This window comes from Trachypithecus francoisi, unplaced genomic scaffold (genome assembly GCF_009764315.1).
Source record: "Trachypithecus francoisi isolate TF-2019V2 unplaced genomic scaffold, Tfra_2.0 Lachesis_group13, whole genome shotgun sequence".
Classification (NCBI taxonomy): Eukaryota; Metazoa; Chordata; class Mammalia; order Primates; family Cercopithecidae; genus Trachypithecus; species Trachypithecus francoisi.
Window position 1 is genome coordinate 71,402,032 of NW_022681458.1, and position 22,735 is coordinate 71,424,766.

General features: G+C 51.1%; 1 protein-coding gene across 2 annotated transcripts in view; it reads right to left on the minus strand.

The window, feature by feature from the left end:
- The window catches only part of GAD1 (glutamate decarboxylase 1), a 45,484-nt gene extending 31,968 nt beyond the window's left edge, over positions 1–13,516 (minus strand). Inside the window, exons 1-4 of one of the 2 annotated variants that reach the window (XM_033231164.1) lie at positions 13,028–13,516; positions 11,409–11,553; positions 7,931–7,993; positions 737–895 (exon numbers count right to left, since the gene is read on the minus strand). In XM_033231164.1, coding sequence (XP_033087055.1) covers positions 737–895; positions 7,931–7,993; positions 11,409–11,490 — 304 coding nt within the window. In that variant the 5' untranslated portion in view covers positions 11,491–11,553; positions 13,028–13,516. The remainder of the gene's footprint in view (positions 1–736; positions 896–7,930; positions 7,994–11,408; positions 11,554–13,027) is intronic. The other variant, XM_033231165.1, reaches the window with a different exon arrangement.
- Positions 13,517–22,735: the final 9,219 nt, after the last annotated feature.

A 22,735-nucleotide genomic window follows, 5' to 3' on the forward strand; every position in this document is an offset into this window, starting at 1 on the left:
AGGTGACTCTGGGTTTCAGGCTCTGCAGTAGTCAAGCTAGAGGTTAGGCAGGGAAAAAAGCTGTAGGGGCCCAATTCTGTAGCTTATAGGCAGGCTGTGCAGCTGTGCACGATACTCTCTGTGATTCCCTGGGTTAGCTCCAGGGTTTTAGGGACATATTGTTTAACACTCTGGTCTGCCTTCTGTGGCCCTGTGGCAAGTTCACGGAAGGGGATGGCGGTGGATCTACCTGTGAGCTGTTCGGGAGAGACTGGTAAAGCACCTCCTGAGATGAGAGTTATGAGGCAGCAGGGGTTAGTGAAACATCTCCGAAAGGAAAACAAGTTCCAGGGCACTCGGTTACGCGGCTCAGCATGCAACTTCCCACAGTGTGATTTTGTGTGTATGTGTGTGGCCAATCTTGCAGGATAAATGTTATTAAGGAAATCATTAGATTTTCTTATATGTAAGGTTCCTTCGACTCTGAGAGTCTATGAATGCATATTTGTTCCCTCGAGTGTCTTTAGAGTTGACTTTTATTGACTGCCCTCATCCAGTTTCTAAAATGATGGAGACCTGGGCAGCAGGGAGAGAGGGAGTCAGTTATATTCCCCCAAAGTCAGAAAAGCAGTTTCTTGTGGGTTCAGAGAGAAGAATGACATTTCTTGATAAAAGAAGTAAAATTGCGGGAAAAAGTCAAGAAACTCAAATAAGAAATCTACTGGCTAGCATGGGGTGGGAGTGGGGCAGGTGCTACCTCTAGCAAACAGGTTGGAGAAGTCCGTCTCTGTGCGCCGGAAGCGGGCATCCCGGTCGCTGTTTTCACAGGAAAGCAGGTTCTTGGAGGACTGCCTCTCCTTGAAGGCACTCACAAGGCGACTCTTCTCTTCCAGGCTGTTGGTCCTTTGCAGGAAGCCTATGGCACAAAAAGCTGGTCAGAGAGAGTGCTGCAAACTGCCCAGCCCCTGAGGGTCAGCTGCGGAGCGAATTAACTCTCCAAGCAGGGCTCTTGTTTCTTCTGAGAAGAGAAGTGAGTGTCTGCGTTTTAAATATAGTGGCTCTGGCACCGCTCGCCTTCAGGCAGGGAGGGGGGCAGTGCCAAGTGTCATCAGTGGCAAAGACCCAGTCATGCAAGAGAGAAAAACAGTAAGTGAAGCCCATTCTCCTCTCTGAATGTGACAGTGAACTCACAATTAAGTAAGTTGGACAGCTTCCACTCCAGTGACCAGCCCCAGGATAGGGCTTTAAAGGAGGGGACACAATCAGAGAAGATGCTGCCAGCACTGTTCATGGGCTGTATAAGCAGAAGGAGGAGAGGAGAGAACAGCAGAGGGAGGAGGAAAGGTGAGGACAGCTGAGGGAGGAGGGTGAGGACAGCAGAGGGAGGAGGAGAGGTGAGGACAGCTGAGGGAGGAGGATGAAGATAGCAGAGGGAGGAGAGGTGAGGATGGCAGAGGGACGAGGAGGGGTGAGGACAGCAGAGGAAGGACAGTGAGGACCACAGAAGGAGGAGAGCAAGGACCGCAGAAGAGGAGGGTGAGGACAACAGAGGGAGGAGGGTGAGGACAGCAGAGGGAGATGGCGAGGACAGCAGAGGGAGGAGGGTGAGGACAGCAGAGAAGGAGGTTGAGGACAGCAGAGGAGGAGGGTGAGGACAGCAGAGGACAGCCGAGGTGAGGACAGCAAAGGGAGGAGGGCGAGAACAATAGAAGGAAGAGGGGGGTGAGGACAGCAGAGGGAGGAGGGTGAGGACAGCAGAGGCAGGAGGGTGAGGACAGCAGAGGGAGAAGGGTGAGGACAGCAGAGAGAGGAGGGTGAGGACAACAGAGGAGGAGGGTGAGGACAGCAGAGGACAGCAGAGGTGAGGACAGCAGAGGGAGGAGGGTGAGGACAATAGAGGGAAGAGGAGTGAGGACAGCAGAGGGAGGAGGGTGAGGACAGCAGAGGGAGGAGAGGGAGGACAGCAGAGGGAGGACAGCAAGGACCATGGAGGGAAGAGGAGGGGTGAGGACGGCAGAAGGAGAAGGAGTGAGGTGCAACAATGAGGATTCGGGCAGACACTTTCCTCCAGCACCAGGTAATGCTCACAGGGTTGAACATAAGTGGTATTTTTCTGAATGCAAACCTGAATGCAGCTTTTCTTGTACTACCCCCTTTCCTTGAATAAAGGTATTGCAAGACAAAAAAAGCTTCAATCTAATGTGTGTTGCCATTTAATTCTACAAGTACTTATTGAGCACCTGTTGTACAAAAGCACTTTGCCAAGCATCTAGGATGGGAGACCGATAAAGCTGAGTGAAACAGATCCCCTGCCCTCTAGGAGCCTACAAGCCTGGCAGATGTTGACCAATGCTGGAATAAAAATAGTCATCCAAGAACTCCACAGAGATGACAGGAAGGATCTGAGCCCCGGGCGGGATTCTCAGTGCCTCATCACGCCTCAGAGGGAGTGGAAAGTTCTTCTGCCTGAGGCCAGCCGGACAAACTCCAGCAGCAAATGGGGAAGGAGAGTTGAGCCAAAAGGGCAGGAGAACCTGCCAGCGTGGAGCACACTCCCCTCCACATCTCCACCGTCCCCTGCGGGGCTCCTGGCCCGCACACCTGCTCTTTCCCTTGGCTTCTCCTCCTTCAGTTCAGCCTTAGTCTTATCCCAAATTGCAATACACTGAAAAGAAAAATGTTCCAAGCTTCTAGTGACCCCAAAGCTGTCTCTGTAAATACTGAGATCCTTGGAGAGTCACACGTGTCACAAGGCAGACTTGGAAGAAAGTCCCAAGAGGTGCAAAAAGGCAAGTTAATCTGGAGAATTCAGCTTTGCTTCCCAGGACTACAATTCAATTGTGATGGGTGGGAGATGGAGGGATGCATGGGAATGCTGCGGTGATTAGAATCCTCCCACACAAGGGAGCCAGGGGCTATTTCTGGAGGGAAGAATGGGAAAGCAGAGGCACCAAGCTTTTTGTTGTTCCCAGCACCTTTTACATTTATCACTAAAGCCCAAAGGACATGAGAAGGGGGTAAATACACTATAATAGAGCTTTACACTTGGGTATAAAGATGGAGTTGTATCCTTTTCCATATCCCTTTGCCTACTTCCTGAATTCCTCCTCCAAATCTTCAAAGTCCAGAACCAGGAGCCAGCGCTCGTTTGCCAGAGGGATGCAGGATCAGATGGCACCTGAACTCTGAGACTGCTCCCCTCATCCCAGAACATTGAGCTGTGGAATTTGCCAGACTTGAAAGATCAAACCCATGTGGCCTCATGCAGTGAGGTCCTACCCAGCAGAAACGCCACTCTGTTGTCCCTGATGTCTGGTTAGGCTTCTGACTCACTCCCTGAGTCTCCCCACCTTGAAGCCCCTTCCCTCTGGGCAGCTGCAGGAAGCAGAAACTCGGCTTGAGGTTTTGACACAGGCTCTCCCAGAGATGCCCTGATGAGGCTGACGGATGATCATTATGCCACAGCTTTTTTTTTTTGAGACAGAGTCTCACTCTGTCACCCAGGCTGGAGTGCAGTGGCATGGTCTTGGCTCACCACAACCTCCATCTCCCAGGTTCAAGTGATTCTCATGCCTCAGCCTCCTGAGTAGTTGGGATTATAGGCATCCACCACCATGCCTCGCTAATTTGTGTATTTTTAGTAGAGACGGGGGTTTCACCATGTTAGTCAGGCTGGTCTCAAACTCCTGACCTCAGGTGATCCACTGTCTCGGCCTCCCAAAGTGCTGGGATTACAGGTGCGAACCACCGTGCCTAGCCCTATGACACAGCTTTAAACCTGCATCCCATTCCTTGGGCTGCACTTCCAGTAATGTACTAGGAATCAGAATCCTCTCTAAATCCTGTAATTATTTTATGAATAGCACACTTACACTGCATTATAATTTATGTTAACAACAATTAATTTGCTAGTCTAAACATGTAATATACGTTGTCATGTCTTTCACTTTGTTTAGGAAGGTGTTTGTTTTCTAAAATACTGGGATCCTCAGAAAGGTAGGTGATCCAGGCCTCCCTTGGCTCTGAGAGGCCCTGGAAGGAGCTGCTTCTCCAAGGATGAAGAGGTGGTGGATGACATGGAGGTCAGTGCCTTGACAATTTCCCTGGCTAGCAAGGGGTCCTGTAAGAAGGGGCCCCAGAGAATGAAGCCAACTGTACTCCCTCTTGCTCTACACCCCAGCTTCGAGGACCTACTTTAAGCCTGTGAGTAACTGGTCACAGAGCTCTACATTCTTAGAGGCAAAGAGGAAAGCAGAGGAGAGGCAAAGCTGCAGTTGTGTTTGGTTGGGGGCTAGCACACTGGCCAGCTGCAAGGGAAGAAGTCATGACTCCACCTCTGAGCTGAGGGGAGCTCCTGCTGCGGGTTCCTCACCCCTGCTGCCAAACTCAAAGGCTTATGGGGCCCAGTGAGAGAGTGTGTATGTGTATGTGCATGTGTGCACATGTATGTGTAGCTAGAAAGCATCTGGCTCCAGCCAGTTGTTGCCAAGTGAGGCTTTGAGCTGTGCATGGCATAAGCACCTATGGCCAACAGGGCATGTGGGAGCTGAAGCTCAGCATATTCTCTGTTCAGCAAGCTATGACATGGAATTGCATATGCATAGACGGAGGGGCTCTTTTTCATTTTTTGTTTTTGTTTTTGTTTGAGACAGGATCATACTCTATTGCTATGGTCCAGACTGGAGTGTAGTGGCGCTATCATAGCTCATTGTAATCTCAAACTCCTGGGCTCAAGTGATCCTCCTGCCTCATCCTCTTGAGTAGTAGGACTGCAGCTCCTCTGCAGGTGCGGCCACCACACCTGGCTAATTTTTAAAAAGTTTTTGTAGAGATGGGGTCTCCCTATGTTACTCGGGCTAGTCTCAAACTCCTGGCCTCAAATGATCCTACCACCTTGGCCTCCCAAAGTGTTGGGATTACAGATGTGAGCCACCATGACCTCTTTTTCTGATTTTCATTGGCTAACAGCACCTGCCATGTTCCCCCGCTGCCATTCCCCACCCCCCGTTTTTTTCAAGAGAAACCAGAAAAAGAGAACACTTGAAATCTCTCTATTTTTAAGGTTTGGCACTTGATACAAAATTATACACACACACACACACACACACACACATACACACACACACACAGTGTAGGCTAAATAAAACAGCTCAGGGGCTGTAATTGGCAGCAAGAGATAAGTGATGGAAGCCCAAGGACACCCTGGGAAGTTAGCAGAGCCCAGAGCCAGAACTTAGGGATCCCTGCAACTCATCGTATTTAGGTCATGCCACCATGCCTACAGCCACTTTCCAGCTCTTGGCAAGACCATGGGTTTCTTCTAGCTGATTATTCTCCCTGGAGGATTCTGCCTCCAGAGCTAAGGGTACCTACCACTAGTGGGGCCCAGGGCCTTCCTTGCAGCTTCATTCCATGGCTTTTGGGGAAGGGCAGGGGGAGAGTGGGTGGGGGTTGAATATTTTGGCAAGGCACTGAGGGTGCTTCTGAGAGTCATCCAGGGCAATAGGTTTGGAAGTGGGAAGAGGACCATGAGTTCCTCTGCTCTCTTAATGTGAAAGGGCAAACCAACCTGGATGGTGTCAAGTCAAGAAGGGACCCTCCAGGTCCATCCCTCCAGGGATGAAGGGAGCTGTGTGTGTGTGTGTGTAGGAAGGCAAGGAGCTGTGAACCTACCTAGGGCCAACACCAAAGACTGCACTCTGCCTCCACTAGCTTAAAATGGAAAGCCAAAGTTGTCTCAAGGTATGGAAAATAAATCTTCTTAGTGTTTTGTTTTCTTTCAGAATCAAACCTAATGGGAAGCCTCCTAACCTGTGACCCCAAAAGCAGAGCATTTTAGCCCAAGGCAATTTCTCCTCAACAGACTACCTTGGATTGTGGGGAGCAGAAACAGGGAGGAAACTCTGAGGACTGTAGCCCCCAGGAGCTCTCCCTCCTGGCTTTGGCTGACAGTGGGGGAGGGGGATTTGAGGCCAACTCCGGGTTGGTTCCCTATTTCCGGACCCAGTGAAGCCCCATTCTTTCCCTCCTCTTTACCCTTTCTGAACTTGTCGGGTATGTCCCCATAAGAAGCACTTAGACCTTTTATTCCCGCAGAAGTGGAGCGCCTGCAGCCAGAGGAGCAGGGGACAGTAGGGGCCAGGATGGGAGTGAATGAGGGCTGCCCCCTACCCTCAGCAGGTCAGGCGTCGCGGGTAAGGAGCCCTCACCCAGAGCCTGCCCCTACCCTGTCCTCGGCTGCGGCGGGAGCCCAGGGCTCGCTCAGTTCTGCTTGCCCGGCTGCATGACAATGACGGCTGCAGAAGCCGAGCGCCGCGGCCGCCGAAGGGACCTGGCGCGAAACGGGCCATTAAGCCCAGAATGGCGGCAGGGTGGGGGTGGAGGTGGGAGTGAAGGTGGGGGTGGGAGTGGAACTGGGCTATTTATAGAACAAAGCTCCAGCCTGCGGCCGCCCCAGCACAGGGATGCAGCCCTGGCCTCGCCCCACGGGCGGGCGTCCCGCGCTGGGGAGAAGGCCAAACCCCCAGGCCACCCGGCGGCAGGGCTGAGCTGGGCTTTCGGTGGAAAATGGCTGGGTCTAGGAATCCAGCGCCCCTTCCTCGGTAAACGCCAAGTCCCAGGGTCTAGAGGAGAGAGCCCCAGAAACGCTGGGAGGGCGCGGCGCAGCCAAGCAGGGAAGGGAGTAATTCCCAAAGCGGCTGCTCTGCTCTGACTGCAAACTGTCACCGCCCTCGCCCCAGGACCCGGGGAGGCTGGGAAGATCAGGTGCAGAGGGCACCCAGGCGGCGGGCGGCTTTCGGCGCTCCCGGGCTGGGGCGGGCTGGCGGGCGTGTCCTGCGCCTGCTCTGCCGCTATCTCCCGCGTGCAGCAGCTGACGGATGGCTCTTTAATAAGCCCCTCGTTAATCTTCCCCCCGCCTCTCCAACCTCTGCCCGGGGACATCCGTATTTTCTGGCCCGATAAGGCTAGAGAATTTTAGATGGTGAAATGTAGCAAGGAAAGCAAGTCCTTATTGTTCAGCCGTAGTCACTCAGCTGTGTCCCTTCGAACAAATCTCCCTTTTTCCTTAAAAAAACAAAAAAAAACAAAAAACTCCATCCCTTGGGCGTTTTCATTTCAGACCCTCCTGTCTCCAAAGAGCAGTTCTTTCTCCTCTCCAGCTCCCTGATCTATTTTTTTCCTTCCCGGCAAATCTCGTCCGGCACTGCCCGGTCCTTTCGCCCCCTGCGACTCCTTGTCTCTGCTCGTCCCCTTTCCCTTCCTTCGTCGCCTTCAAGGATACGCCAGGCAAACCCTTGTGCCTCTCCCGGGCAGGTCATGGAGGGCTCCAGGCAATCCTTTTCCCTAGCCTCCGAAGCCCCAAAGAAAGAAACTTGAATCCGTTATGACATCTCAGGGCAAAACCCCTCAAGGTGGAGATACCACTTTCAATGTGACCCAACCGCGGGTGGAGGTGCGAGTGAGGGGTAAGCGATGATGTAGGGGACTGGGGAGACGTGTCAGCTACAGCTTTAGGCAGATACCGCGCCTTTGGTCTGCTCTCCAGCAAGCCAGATCAGTTCACCTTTTCTACGCAACCTTTGGGACGCGCAGGCAAAGTGCACAGCACCGGGTGGGAGCTGCTTGCGCACGGGGCTAGGAAAGTGGTGTTGCCGCGCGGGGGCGCCTTCCTCCCGCTTTTGCGCCCAGGCAGGACACCCGGCGTTCGCTCCATGGGGTCTTGGGGATTGGGGACTCCAGAGGAAAAGACCCCTGGGGACCGGGTCTGGGGCGGGCAGAGGAGGGTCAGGGCCTGTAGGGGAGCGTAGTCGCTGGCTGTGCTGGCTGTAATTACATTAGAAAATCAGACCCAAGAGCCGGGATCCCCCTCCGCTTGCGTCCCGGTCTCCCAAGCCCAAAAGGTCTGCGCGCCTTGCCGCCCAGCCGGGCCCCAGCGGGCCCTGTCACTTACCGCAGATCTTGAGCCCCAGTTTTCTGGTGCATCCATGGGCCACGCCGCACCAGGTATCGTACGCTAGGACGAGAGAGAGGGAGAGAGGTGCGGTCAGGGAGAGAGGTACGGTCGGGAGGCTCCGACCGTGGGGAAATGGGTGGAGGGCAATGCTTTTCTTGGGGAAGGATGAGATCTTTGCCGGAGCTCTTCATTAAAAGCTCCTTCCTTAAAGGAGCTAGGAGCCAAATCTGTGAGCCGACAGGCATACCCTCTGAGCCCCCATCATACTCCCTTCTTGTTCCTGGCTTCAAATATAGAACGGTGTCTCTGAGAGGTGGGGCACCCAGCACCCCTCCGGGCCCCCAAGCGACCCCCACCCGGCAGGCCCGGAGGTGGGGTCAGAGTTGGGTGAAGGCTGACCCACACGGAAAGGGCCAGGGCTCCGCAGACTCAAACTGCCCAACACCCACTGGCCAGGCCCCGCAGACTCAAAGGGCGACCACAGCAGCCCAGAAAGGGAACACAGGCATCTGGGACCAAAACGTCTCATAATTTCTTGGCGGGTCTCCAGCCTAGTGGCAGCTTAAAATAAACTGGCATGAAATGGGGTCGCAGAAGAGTTCAAGAATTAATTGGGTGAAAAATAGTATTTGACTAGATGATCGGGCTCGCATGGCTGCTCTTCACTCAGACCGGGGAGTGGGGAAGACAATAGTGCGCCTCGGCTCCTCATCCCTGGCCCCTTTTCCCAACCTGCCCCTCATTAACCCTTCCCTCTGACATCTTGGGTCTGGAGCAGGCACAGGTAAATGGAATCAAGCACCCTTCCTCTGAGTCACAACTGAGGGTGGAGGTGCTGCTGGATTTTCCTTCTTTTCCAGGCTGTTCTCAAACCCCTCAAGGTCTACCTGCTGCCTTCGGGGCTCAACTTCCAGCAAGAAGCCTGGAAAGCAGCCCCATACCCGCTAGGCCCCCAAGCGGGCTGGTGTGGTGAGCCCAGCACGAAATCCCCTTCCAATCTCTCAAAGCAAAGCTCTCCAAGCACTCCCATCCCTTACCCTACCCTTCCTGGTGCCTTCAGCTTCACACAAGTGTTGCAGGCGATAAGGAGAGTGACATCAATTAAACCCGAACCACAACAGAGCCCCAGCGGGGAGAAGAAACAGCCTGACATCGGTGAGACATCTCACAGATGGAGTTCCAGTGACAGACAGGAAATCAGTGCAAAAGCGAAACCTAATAATACCTGGCGGATAAAGAGCTATTTGGACCTGATAAAGTACTTTCACTTTAAACATCATCTCATCTAATTCTCGTAACAGTCCTATGAAACTGGCAGGAGTGTTGATCTAAGGGTCATTTGACAAAGAAAAAACATCGAGGCTCAGAGAGGTTACATGAGTTTTCCAATGTCACTCGGCAGGGAAGTTGGAGGTCAGATACATTGCACTGTCTTTCAAAATTGGGGGCTGCAATGAAAAGGAGACGGGGAGAGCAAGTGAGAGAGCCCCTTCGATGTAGCAAGGGTCGGGAAGACCTAGTGGTTGAGGACAAGGAGGGCTCCAAGTCCCACCCAACGGTTGCTAGAACAAGAGAGTGCCTAAGGTTGCCTGCACTAAGGCCACCTCCCAGGATATTCTAAAGGGGCAGAGAAGTGGAGCTAGCTCGGTGGGCAAGGGTATTGTCTGCAAGGGAGGGTGAGAGTGGATAGAGCGCCCAGCGCTCCTGTGAAGCCTGGGGTGCGGATGCCGTAGCTAGGCTAAGGGCCCGCAACAGTGTGCCTGGGACTCGTGCTGCTTGCTCTTTCACAGCAGGGTCTCCGGCTTTCTTTTGTAGCTTCGAGGCAAACCAGGCCACGTGCAGATTCAGGTCATCGCGTCTGTTGGGTCTCCTACCTGTGACTGGGCATTTGCACCGGCGACTGGCGGCCACCGGGAAGTAGGCGCAACGGGAGTGGAGGGTAAATTAACACAACTGCTTGCTAACCCCCCACTCCCACCCCCAGGCGGCAAAAGGGGGTGGGAAATGTGGAAAGCGTCAGAAAAGAAATCCATCAAGGCTAAAGCAACACACAAAGGCGGGCAGGCCTGGCGTTCCTCCCACCCTGCCCTGACCAGCTCCAATCCCTGTGCCTGGTTCATATGCTACCAGGGCTGGCGACTCTCCTGAGCCCCTCTTTGTTGTGTGGGTAATTGTATCCCTCCTGGGTGGCGGGAAGAGGGAGCTGCAAAGGAAACTGGAATGAGACCTGAGGACTTAACACAGGACCTCCTGCCCGGGAACCAATGCCAGCGTCTAAAGGGGCTTTCCGGTAATAATCCCCACCTCGTTGATGAGGATAGTTATTTTCTCAAATATAAAGTGCTATAAAAGCGCATCAATAAGCACTCCCTGTAACCACATTGTCCTTCTTAAGCCCTTTCTGTATACAAATTCTGGAAATGCATGTAATTAATTACATCTCAGAAACAAAATAAATAAAGAGGAGAGCGGGAACCCTTACAGTCTGAAGCTGATAGTTTTTTTTAGGGGGGTGGGGTCAGGAGACACTTCTTCACTCCAACAAGGAGAAAGAAAAACAATTTTCTCATCTCAAGCCTTTACAGAGGTAGGAAATAAAATTAAAGATAGATTCTGGAAATGGGTTGAGGAGCCTGTAGCACTTAAGACAGGGAAGCATAAATCCTCCTCCCTCTTTAATCTGGGTTCTCTTTTCTTTCTCTCTTTTCGGGACATGTCACCTCCTGACAGATCTCTTGCCTGGGGTAAGGAGAGAGGTGCACTCTCCTCTCTAGGATAAATCTTCTTGCCCCCTCCCAGTTCCCCATCTCTTGCCACTCAGAATGCTGCCCGTTCCCCGCTTTATTTATTTATTTATGTCTCTGAGATGTAATTAATTGTATGAAATGTCAAGGCTCAGTCTCAGTTTTATGCACCTTTCCCGCCCCTGGCTTCTCCCTAACTCGTCAATAGCTTGATGCAAATTTGGAGCAATTAGGGACCCTGAGTTTTCTAAACGCTGCAATTAACGTCCAAATTTCCGCTGATTACAGACTTTGAACACAGCGCAGGGGGAAAGGAGGCGGTTAGATCTTGGCTCAACGAAAGCCGGGGACTGAAAACTCTTATTCCTGCTGGGGCTCCCAGCTCTTCATTCCACCCCCTGCCCTGACCCCTGTCGTCCCACGAAGCAAAGAAACCACACACAACAGAATAAAAACGACACTGGCTGCGCGCCCCTCCTCTGCCGCGAAGCCCTCAACGATCACCGCCACTCGGACCTTGCGTGGTCCTCGCTCTCCGGTGCCCTGGGAGTCACCTAGCGTTCCTGACAGCCAAATGACCTCTGGCAGGGACCCGGTCAGAGCCCCATTCATTTCCCAGCCTCCATTATCTCCCTGCTCCCTCTTCCCTTTCCGCCAGCTCAGCCTCCCGACGTCCCAGCGCCCCCATCTTCCCCGCAGTTCATTTGATAGAAAATTGGGGCGGGACCTACTTGTGGGGCGCAGGTTAGTGGTATTGGGGTCCGCTCCCGCGTTCGAGGAGGTTGCAGACGAAGATGGGGTCGAAGACGCCATCAGCTCGGTCGTCCCGGGGCCTCTACTGTCCGGGGTCCTCAACTGGTCCGGCGCAGAAACAGGCTGCAAAGAGAAGCAAGAGCTATGCGGGGAGGACTTCCGGGGTCCTGCACACTGGAGGGACTGAGCAACCGGGGGCGCGGACGACTCCTCTTGAAGATCCGGCGCTGGAGAGACAAGAGGGAGGAAGGGCAGCGAGCCTGCCTGGTCGGGGTGCACGGGGGTGGGGGCAGCGGAGGAGACGTGCACGTTAGCTCCGGTACTGGGGCGCGGGCAGCGTAGCCCTGGGCCGGTCTCGAGTCTGGCGGTGCTTCGGCGCGACCTAGATTGAAGCGCCGACAAGAGGCAGGGTCAAGGTGGGGGGTCCAAGGCCAGTACAAGACACGGGGGTGTGGGGGACTGGGCTAGGAGTACAGGGGAGCGTTCAGTGAGAGATTTTCCAGCTGAGCCGCTACAAGCCCTATTGGGCACTCAGCACCGGCGTGCGGGCCAGCGGGGGGAGGGCGCACTGGGCGGGCATGTCTGGTTCGGTGTCTCGTTCCCGTTGTTGTGTCTGGCTAATTCCTTGGAAAGAAAGACAGTAACTGCTCCGGGGACCAGGGACTTTGGTGAGACAAGGTGAGAGGGGGAAAATGGCCCATATTTTTATGTTCTTCCTCGGACTCGGCCAGAAAGGAACCACAGTCACCTTGCACTCCAGACAGCCAGGAAGCAGCGAGTCGGAACCTTGCTTGTCTCCCTCTTATCCCTACCGGTTTTTAGCCATGGCTAAGCCTAGGGCGAGGTTTCGGTCCGGTTTCAGTGTTTCTCCTGTACCTAGCCCCTCGAGGACCCCAGATTCCTCGCGGTGCAGATCCAGAGAGGGTGGGGTAGGTAAGAATGGGGATCGTCACCGGGGAAACGAACTTGCGCGCAGCGCGCAGGAGGCGGCGGACAAAGATCTTGCGCGGCGCCCCTGCTCTACTCTCCGCGCTGGCGCGATGGCGCCCGAAGGCCCTGGGACAGAGAGTGCGGGAGAATCTGGGTAGATCGAGGACCCCGCAGAGAAGCACCCATCGGCTATCACCTCCACACCCTCCCTCCGACCTCACACCTAGCCCCGCGCGCGCACTCGCACAGCAACACGGGCAGCGGGTCGACCACGGCCGCTGGGAAAGTAACAGGTTACCGCTCCTAGTAGCGCCTTTGGCTGCTGCTGGCCAGGCGCCCTTTGGAGGGACAGGCGCTGGCAGCATGGAAGCTCAAGGGAAAATCGCTGTTGCCCCACTTCAAGTAGAGCCTCAGCCTCTGTGCGTCCCCGGGGCGTGAATCCGGCGGGCAGAGATAAGAAGAGTGACGAGGGCGGGGGGGTGGGGGGGGTCCCTGCGCAGCGCACCCGTGGAGAGCAGGGACTAGGGCGGGCAGGAAGCACTCATTTCGGGAGGGTGGGTGGCCGGCGCCGGGGATGGGGTTGGTTGAGAAGCCGCGGGCGGAGAGGACCTGGCTGAACAGACAAGGTTGGGCGCTGGGAAGTCCAGGTGGTCGCTCGCTTACCCACCTCGGCTCGGCCACAGCGAGCCGGGCACTCCCGCCTTTCCTCTGCACAGCGCCCAGCGATCCGCTCGGCTCGGCTCGGCCCTGACAGGCGTAATCTGCCCGGCGTCACCTCCAGCTGCTTCCTCGTTCTCGCTAGTTCCGTCTCGCACGCGAGCGCCAGGAGAAGAGAGAGATTCGAAGAGGCGGCTGCACGGCTTCGGGGTAGGCGGGGGCAGAGTGGGGAGGCGGGGACCGGATCGGCGGGGAAATCACGAGGCCGTTGCTCGCGGGGGCAGCTCGTTGGCGGAGCGGCGGGGCTCCTCTGCAGGTGCCTGACCGCCTCTGGAGCTTTATAGGGCGATTATAAATCCAGCTCACGGTTTTGCGCCCGGAAGGAAAAAAAAAGGTCTTATGAGTAATCCAGAACGTACTCAACACGCTTTTTTTTTCCTTTGGAAATAGGCAGGCTGTCGGGTGAGAGGAGGGAAAAGATAATTCCTACGAAGAATTCTGCCTTTCTGAGCGTTTCTTCTTCCCTCCCTCCTTTCCCCTCTCCCATTTCCCCTCCCCCTCCCATATCTTGTCGGAGACCAGCGGCGGCTTTGCCTCAGTCCTTTTCCCCGGGGTTCCCCCAAATCTGTGACCCTGCGACGCTTCCTGGAGCGAAAGCGCGCTCCGGGTCGTGTCCTCGTTGGCTCTCTACGGAGCCGGGATTGTTGTAACGGCCAAAGAGGCAGAAATGAGGGGAGATCTCTCGGACCACGGAGGAATTAGTGTCCTCATCCAGCCCTGGGCCTCATCAAAGTAGCACACCTGGCCACAGCTACCCAGTGCCACCGGCAGAGAAAAGGACCCCACGCCCCTTTCGCTATGAGCTCGCTCCTCGCTTTGGCCCCCTTGGTGATGGGAAAAGACGGCCTCCTGATGAATCACGTCTGAAGGTTGATGACACGCACGAGCGCCGCTGCACGCGCGTGGGGAACCCGTGCACAGAGGTGCCCCGGGAGGGGCGGACCAGCTCCCCTTGCCCTGGCCCACTTCCCCTTCGATTTCACGCGCTTTAAGGATTCTCCCATTGCAATATTTAGGCACGGTTAAAAGAACCGCTGCGTTGGGAAAAGCCCCTCGCCTTAAAAATGCGTTGATGGAGAAATTCCCACCAGAGGGCGCCAAGAGCCCAGAGACCGACCGGCCCCGCGCTCCCGGGTCTCTCCTCCAGCGCCCGAGAGGAGCCCACACCTGGAGCTGCTGGCCAGACGGTTACGCGCCAGCCTGCCTCTTCATGCCTTGCCTCACCGCCCTGTCACTAGTTTAAGTTCTCCCCTTTCTTTTCCCCCCGTTTCTTTTTCTTTAGGGCAAAAAAGTTGATGTCTGTGCGTGTCTGGGTAACACTGTGTAGGCAGTGATTCCTCTACAGGTATTTACCGTGGTCCTCCCCCTCTCCCCCGGTGGTGCAGCATGCAGGGGTTATTTATGCGCACATCTGGGGCCTCACTGGTTCAGCCGAGGCCCGTCCGTTTTCTTTGAATGTCCTGTCGCCTTTCACTACAACACAATGGAAACACACACACAAAAAAATGTTATAAATCAGAGAGTTCCATGAGGGAGATCGAAGAGTCCGCCCTGGGCAGATATGGCCTGATCAGCAAGAGGGATCTCGAAGGGTCCGCCCTGGGCAGATATGGTCTGATCAGCAAGAGGGATCTCGCTGTTGGGTTTGAAATAATCGCGTTGCCTTTGGTACTAAAGAAACTACTGTTTTGTCGCCTTGTCTTCTCCTGACAATAAAATCCTGGGCACTTTTTAAGGATACAAAAACATCCTAAACGGCGGGGCGCGCGGTGACTGCAGCACTGGGCACTGAGGCTTGGGCCTGGACAGGCTGGGGGTGCCTGTTCCACATAGGAAACGTCCCCCCGAAACCACTCTGCTCGGCGCCGCTTGAAGTGGGCGGCATACAACCAGGTGAAGCTCGGAATTCCATCCACCGGCCCTCCTAGAGCCTTCCCTAAACGAGACGGTCGCACCAATCAGGGAGCCAGGTGCCAGTGCTAAATCATTCAAGATGCACGGGGCAGGAGACAGGAGGGAGGAGGCAACACGTCTCCCGGCGCCCCTCGGTCTTCATTGTCCACCATAGACGCCCGCTCGCCCTGTCTCCTCAACCGTTTCCCAAAACCCGTGATTCCATGGAAAGGAAGATTCGTTTATTTCACCTGTGGCACGAGATTGAGACATTTACAACCATTTCCTCCTTTGACCCCAGAGTTCAAAACACCCCTAACGTTTTAGCCAATAAAATAATCTCGTTGGAGAAGGAATCTCCTGCAAGGCTAGGTGTCGCAAGCTGAAGCTGAGTCTGTCCAGCTTTGAGGACATCCCTCTCTTTCTCCTTTATGGTGAGTAGGGGAGGAATGAAGCCTCTTGCCCGTCCTTGTTTAGAATGTTTAATTGAATATTAGCAATAATTGAATAAACGTGTATTTATTAATCCCCTACTGTGTGCCAAGCACTTATTTTTTGGAGCTTGCATTGTCCCTGCGGTTTATATTATCCTGCACGCCGGGAGTGGACATTCCAGTGACGCAGGGAGAGGAGCGGACTTATAGACTTCATGAATTTGATTTAATTTTCAATGATCTCCTCCTCCAACTCGGACTTTTGGGCACAGCAAGAATGGTAAGGAATTGAAGGCCTGGAATTCTACCCCATCCAGATACTGAGTTTTGAGGTAGGGCATAGATCTTTCAGCACGAAGGACAGCGCCCGCCTTTCTGGTCCCCACGCCTCTGTTTCGTTCGCTTCCGCCAATAGCTCTGGGCCAACCCACCAGGCTTGCCCCAGCACTCCACTCCTGGCAGTAACTGCAGTGTTTGTTTTGCCTAGTTGGGGCATGAGGTATTTCGCCCACTGCTCTTCTCTCGGGTAGGAATTTGAACTAAGAGTGGCCGTGGTTGTCATTCGGCTCTAAACAACATTTGAAACTTATATTTTTGTTTATGTCTTTCACTCTTCCTTTAATCTTTTATTACTCCTCGGGGAGGACTCTTGGGTCAATGGGGGTGGAAAAAAGATATCCTCTCCAGGGACTCGAACCGGTGATGAGGGGTGGCCCGGAAGGGAGTGGTATCCGCCCAGCTGTTTCGATTGTAGTTGAAGCGCTTTGAAGAAATGGGAACGCGGCACTCAAAGGCAGAAGGAGGGGGCGATGTGCGACCCCTCCAGTCTCTTTCGGGCGTTAGGGATTTGCGATCTTGCAGCCCCAGCTACTCCACCCTGTCTTGCCGAGGATAATCTTTCCTTAGGTCAACCACGGCTGGGACTTGGGAACACGACCCTCCGCCCACAATGCCCTTTATTCCTTTCCCCGGCGTGGGTGGGTGGGGGATTGTTTAAAGATATTCCAACCGGATTTGGGGCCAAGCCTTTTCTGCAAAGGGAAAAGCGGGTGGGTAGGAGGAGCGTGAGGCGTTGAAGCAGCGCCCAAACGGGCTGCGGGGAGATCTTCATGCCTAAAACGTGATCAGTCAAGGTGAGTAGACAGGACACGTCAAATTTTTTTTTGACGCACTTAGAAGTTTTAGCCTCCAGGAAACGTAATTTAGAGCCACGGTATTGGTTCGTTTCAGCTGGCTCTTTAAAATCTATTTTAAGTGTCTAATTTATGAACAAAAAGAAAAAAAAAATGGCAGTGTTCACCATTTAAACGTCTGTCTCCCGAGACGAGAACTGGGGGAAGCGTTACTTAACCTTTCGTTCTGCTTAAGTTGGAGCTAAGGTCCATTTGCTGTTTTTGTACTTTAAAGATAGATCCCTGAATTATTCTGGACTTTCTTGGAGGACCATGGCTAAATCCACACCCCCATCCCAACAGACCACACAACTCACAGCTGGGAGGTAGGAAAGGGTTAAAAGAGTGCGAGAGGGTGGGAGGGGTAACAGCAGAATGCTGGAAGGCTGGAGAGGACTGTAGGAATTACAGTCACTTCTAAAGAAGGGAGCTGGATTATTCGGATAATTGGCAAATGGTCCTTCCCCCTTGACAGTCAGAAGATGAAAATATTCTAATACAAAGAAATGAATGAAGAAGGACAGGGTGACTTGTGTTTGGGCAAATCTCCTTGTGCAAATCTTAAAACGCCCAATTCTTGCTATTCTAAACACGAACACAGAACGACCACCAGGTGGCAATAGATTACAATTTCTGAGAAGAAACAACAGGCCTCTCAAGGGAACAGTTCTTGAAGGAAGAATGCAGGCTAATACTCATCCTTGCCGTATTTCACAAAGCATGGCCTTTTCAAGTGGTCAGAAGTGATTCGGAAGTGACCTGAAACACCCAGGGTGGTGTGTCCCTTTGGTGAAAGACTAGGGGATGCATGGCATCTGTTTTTTTCCCACCTAGCTGTGTCCCAAAGGTAGTGAACCTTTGAATATTAGGCAAGAAACTGTTTCACTGCAAAACTGGAAACCAAGGAAATATAGTTCTGGATTGTAATTCTGATGGGGAGATTTAAAGGTATATCTGTGTTTTCTGATCTCAACAGAAACCAAGGCAAAATCAGTCATTCCCCAAAAGGGTGGGATGCAAAAAGGAGGATTTCCCACCTGAGATGCTTTAGTGAAATACAGAATTCATGGGAGACTGAGGAGAGTAATATTTTATTCATTTCTTTTAGTGTAAAAGTTCTTGAACTATTTAAAATAACAGATATTTAGTCCCCATTTTCAAACATAGGTATCTGGGACTGTTACTTGTGAAAAGGTTCTGGAAAGTTCTTACTTAGTTGTGGAGAATCTAATAAATTTCTATTCCAGGCCAGGTTTCTTCCCCTAATCCTGGAAACTAGAACCTTAAGAGAAGGGGTGCATGATTGATTGCCATTTTCATCAGGCCCCACCTTCAACATTGGGGGTCACATTTCAGCACGAGATTTAGAGGGGACAAACATCCAAACTATATCAAATATTGTGACAATAGCTGATGAATGCACTCTCTAATACCAAGAACGGCAAAGGGGGACGGGGCGCAGTGGTTCATGCCTGCAATCCCTGAACTTTAGGAGGCCGAGGCAGGCAGATCTCTTGAGGCCAGGAGTTTGAGGCTAGCCTGGGCAACATGGAGAAACCCAATCTCTATTAAACATACAAAAATTAGCCAGGTATGGTGGTGCACGACCTATAATCCCAGCTACTTGGGAGGCTGAGGCAAGAGAATCGCGTGAAGTCGGGAGGCAGAGGTTGCAGGGAGCCGAGATCATGCCACTGCACTCCAGCCTGAGCAACAGAGTGAGACTCTTGTCTCAAAAAAAAAAAAAAAAAAAAAAGCCAAGGCAGGAGCAAGGTGGAACTCAGAGGAAAGTCTGGCATAGGCTGCCCAGAATTGCTTACTGTGGGCCCAGTCTGGCTAACAGTGGTGGTGCTGGGGTCTGTGGGGGACATTAGAGACCTCTCTCTCTGTATCTCGGTCTCTCTTGCAGTCTGTCTGTCTTTAACGACATGACTAATAATTGTCCTCATATTATAGAGGTAGGAAATAAGTCTGAGGGAAATTGTGTGATGTGTTTATTGTATGAATTCTCAGTTAATTATCACCTGAGGTCTTCCGTTTTCTTGATGAGGAAACTTAAGTCCAGAGAGGCTACAGGACTTCCCAGACCATATTCCTAGTGCGCAGGGGACTGGAAATGCTTTCTTCTTCCCTCAGTCCCAGCGCCTTACGCTTGTTCAGTGAAGCCTTCTGACTCTGTCACACAATAATCATCAGACCTTGGAAAAATCACAGAATCTCTCCAGACCCCCATAATGGGAGGGTTAGGGTACAAGATAAGACCGGAGGAGGCTTCATTCATCTGAAACAATTTATTATTACAGGTATTTTGTGATTCTTCTCACTGGCGACTCTTCTCATGTTGTAAATACCATGGACTCAAGAACCTCTTGAGGCCCTCAGGGCAGCTTTTGCTGGGAGAAAAGCAAAAACGTCAAAGTCAGTCTGACTTGAGTTTAAATCTAGATTCTACTTACCGGCTATTGTATGATTGCTCCAAGTTTACTTCTAAGTAAAACGGGTGTTAATATCAGCCTTGTGGGCTATCTTATTTGATGCTCATAGAACCCATTTTAGGCTGGGCATGGTGATTCATGCCTGTAATCCCAGCACTCTGGGAGGCCGAGGCAGGCAAATCACCTGAGGTGAGGAGTTCAAGACCAGCTTGGCCAACATGGTGAAAACCCCGTCTCTACTAAAAATACAAAAGTTAGCCGGATATGGTTGCACATGCCTGTAATCCCAGCTACTTGGGAGGCTGAGGCAGGAGAATCGCTTGAACCTGGGAGGCAGAGGTTGCAGTGAGTCAAGATTGTGCCACTGCACTCCAGCCTGGGCAACAGAGCAAGACTCAGTCTCAAAAAAAAAAAAAAAAAAAGAGAACCCATTTTAGCAAGTGCAACTGTGCCTAGTTAATGGTGTTCAATACATGTTAATTGCTGCTTCTGCTCCTTCCCCTTAGTTCAACAGTGATTTTGATCAATTTAAATTTGTTCTCCTGGGATGTATAAGCTAAGCATAATATTTGTATTATTTTGCCAATTTATTTTATTAGAGCTACTGATCATTCCCTGATATAGGACTCAAAACCCTCCTCTTTAGTGCCTTAGAGGTTTTTATTAGTGTACAAAGATAGTCTGAATTGTAGAGAAAGTTTTCTGATGGAGTATTCAGACTCTCTTAGGAAGGGGAGAGAGCGAGCCAGTTTTGTGATGAGGTGACATTTACACATAATTATGGATTTCTGCTGGGATTCAATCTTTTGATCATTTCTATTTTCCTACTTTCATTTTCTCCCTCTGTAATCTCATCCAATCTGGTAGTTTTAAGTATCTTAAGTTTTATTTAAATTAAAATAAAAAAATTTAGATGTTGTTGACTCCCAAATTTATATCTGTACCCTGAACCTCTGTCCAACATTCCAGTTTGATATGTCCAGTTGAATTTTCCACTTGGATTTTTTTTTTTTTTTTGAGATGGAGTCTTGCTCTGTTGCCCAGGCTGGAGTGCAGTGGCGTGATCTCAGCTCACTACAACCTGGTTTCAAGCAATTCTGCCTCAGCCTCTCTAGTAGCTGGCATTACAGGCATGTGCTACCATGCCTAGCTAATTTTTGTATTTTTAGTAGAGATGGGGTTTTGCCCTGTTGGCCAGGCTGGTCTCGAACCCCTGACTTCAGGTGATCCACCTGCCTCGGCTGCCCAAAGTGCTGGGATTACAAGCATGAGCCACCACACCTGGCCATCCACTTGGATTTCTAATAGGCATCTGAAACTTAAGGTGTCCCAAATTGAATTCCTGATGCTTTTTTCCAAACCTGCTCCTATTACAGTTTTCTCCATCTCTGTAAATAACTAGAGGCAATTCTACCTTCCAGTTGGTCTGGTCCAAAACCTTGGATTTATCACTGACTTCTTCCTTTCAATCTGTCAGTAAATTCTGGTGGAGCTACTTTCAAACTTTAACAACTTCACTCTCTATTTCTGCTCTTACTATCCCTCATTTCCTTCCCTAACACACACAATGTAAAATACTAGGTCATACTCATATCATGGCTTTCCTCTACTCAAAACCCTCTAATGATTCCATATGTCAAAGGAAAAGACAAAGTCTTTATAATACCGATAAAGCCCTACATACGCAGTCTGATCTTGTTACCTGTTTGAGTTCTTCTTGTACTGCTCTATCCCATCCTCACTCCACCCTAGGTACAATGGCCTCCTTGCTGTTTCATAAACATGAACTAGAATGGGCCAGGGACTCTGTAATTACTAACCCTGTGCTTGGAAAGCTCTTCCTCCAGGCATTTGTAGGGTTTGTTCCTTCTCATTCTGGTCTTTACTCAAATGTTCAAGTGTTCTTTTCCCAGTGAGGTTTTCCTTTATCCTTATATTTAAAATTGCAGGCTGGGCACTGTGGCTCATGCCTAGAAACCCAGCACTTTGGGGGGCCAAGGGTCTCACTCTGTCAGTCAGGCTAGAGTGCAGTGGTGCAATCATGCCTGCCTGCAGCCTCGACCTCCCTGGCTCACATGATCCTCGCACCTCATCCCCACTGCTGAGTAGCTGGAACTATAGGCTCACATCATGACACCTGGCTAATTTTTTGGTTTCGGTGTTTTATTTTTTATGGAGACAGGGTCTCATTATGTTGCCCAGGCTGGTCGTGAACTCCTGGGCTCAAGTGATCCTCCCACCTCGGCTTCCCAAGGTACTGGGATTACAGATGTGAGCTACTGCGCCCAGTCTGCTTTGACAGGTTTTCAAAGAAAGCTCAATTTAGCAAGTTTTCATTTGAGATAAGTTTCTTGAAGTACTCCCTTAATTTTGTGTAGTGACATGATTTTTAATATTTTTTCTCTTATTTTCTTTCATTGGCAAGTTGTGAGCTAAAAGAAGGTGGCTTTAGATGAGGATGTTGTCTGCTGATTTATATACTCTGTCCCCTCACCAGGTGCCGTGGCTCACACTTGTAATCCCAGCACTTTGAGAGGCCAAGGTGGGTGGATCATCTGAGGTCAGGAGTTAGAGACCAGTCTGACCAAATGGTGAAACCCCGCCTTTACTAAAAATACAAAAATTAGCCAGGCGTGGTGGCACGCACTTGTAACCCCGGCTACTTGGGAGGCTGAGGCAGGAGACTCGCTTGAACCTGGGAGGCGGAGGTTGCAGTGAGCTGAGATCACTCCATTGCACTCCACCCTGGGCAACACAGCAAGACTCCATCTCAAAAAAAAAAAAAATACTCTGCTCCCACCTTTAGTTGGGTTCTTCTGATGCCAATTGGAAGAAACTGAATTTGGTGCTTGTTTTGATGGGAAAGAGATTTTCCGCTTAACATATTGTCCAGTGGTAGGCAGGGAACTGTGAAATCTATCATCTTAAAGAATAGTTACTTTCAAGCAAGTCTTTTTATGGAAAGACATTTAGAATAATCTTTATTAGAGATGAAGATACATTAGGGACCTGAGAGCATGGGACACCAAAAGCCTTGTTACAAAATAGCTGAAGTATTAAAAAGCAGAGGGAGGAATTTATGAAAATTCAGTATTAAAATATATGTTGTTGTGCAGCAACAGAAACTACATAATAAATCCTAAGAAAACAGGGACTTTGGGGGCTATCTGTGATGGATTGCAATTAACCCTGCTTAAATATCCAATTAGTCATCAGGGTAAGCAATTTGTAAATGTACTACTGGTTAATATTTTATGAAAGTGAGCAAATTTCTACCTCAGGTGACTTTTTTTCCCCCATACTTAATGAACTATTTATTGGCTTATTTATTAGTATTTATCCTCATTAAAAGCTTCCATCATACCAGAAAGAGTACTAAGGCCTGCTAAAACACCTCACATAATTGTATACTCCATGAATGTTGATTTCCTTCCTTACGTTAACTTTTCTGATCCTATCAATTTTAAGGTCAATTTTACCTTAATTCTCTTTTAAAGTTTTTTTCTTTCAAAAACTCTACGTCTTCTTTCCTTTCAAGTAATATATGATTGCTAAAGAAAGCTTATGACTTTAGAATGATGAAAAAGGAAATAACCTCATCACACAAACACAACCATGGTTATTAGCATTTTCAGTAACCCCCTCACCCCCATATTTTCCCCTACCCCATGTATATGCTTAATTTAAAAGGTTTTAGCCTCTGACAGATATTTGTACACCTGTG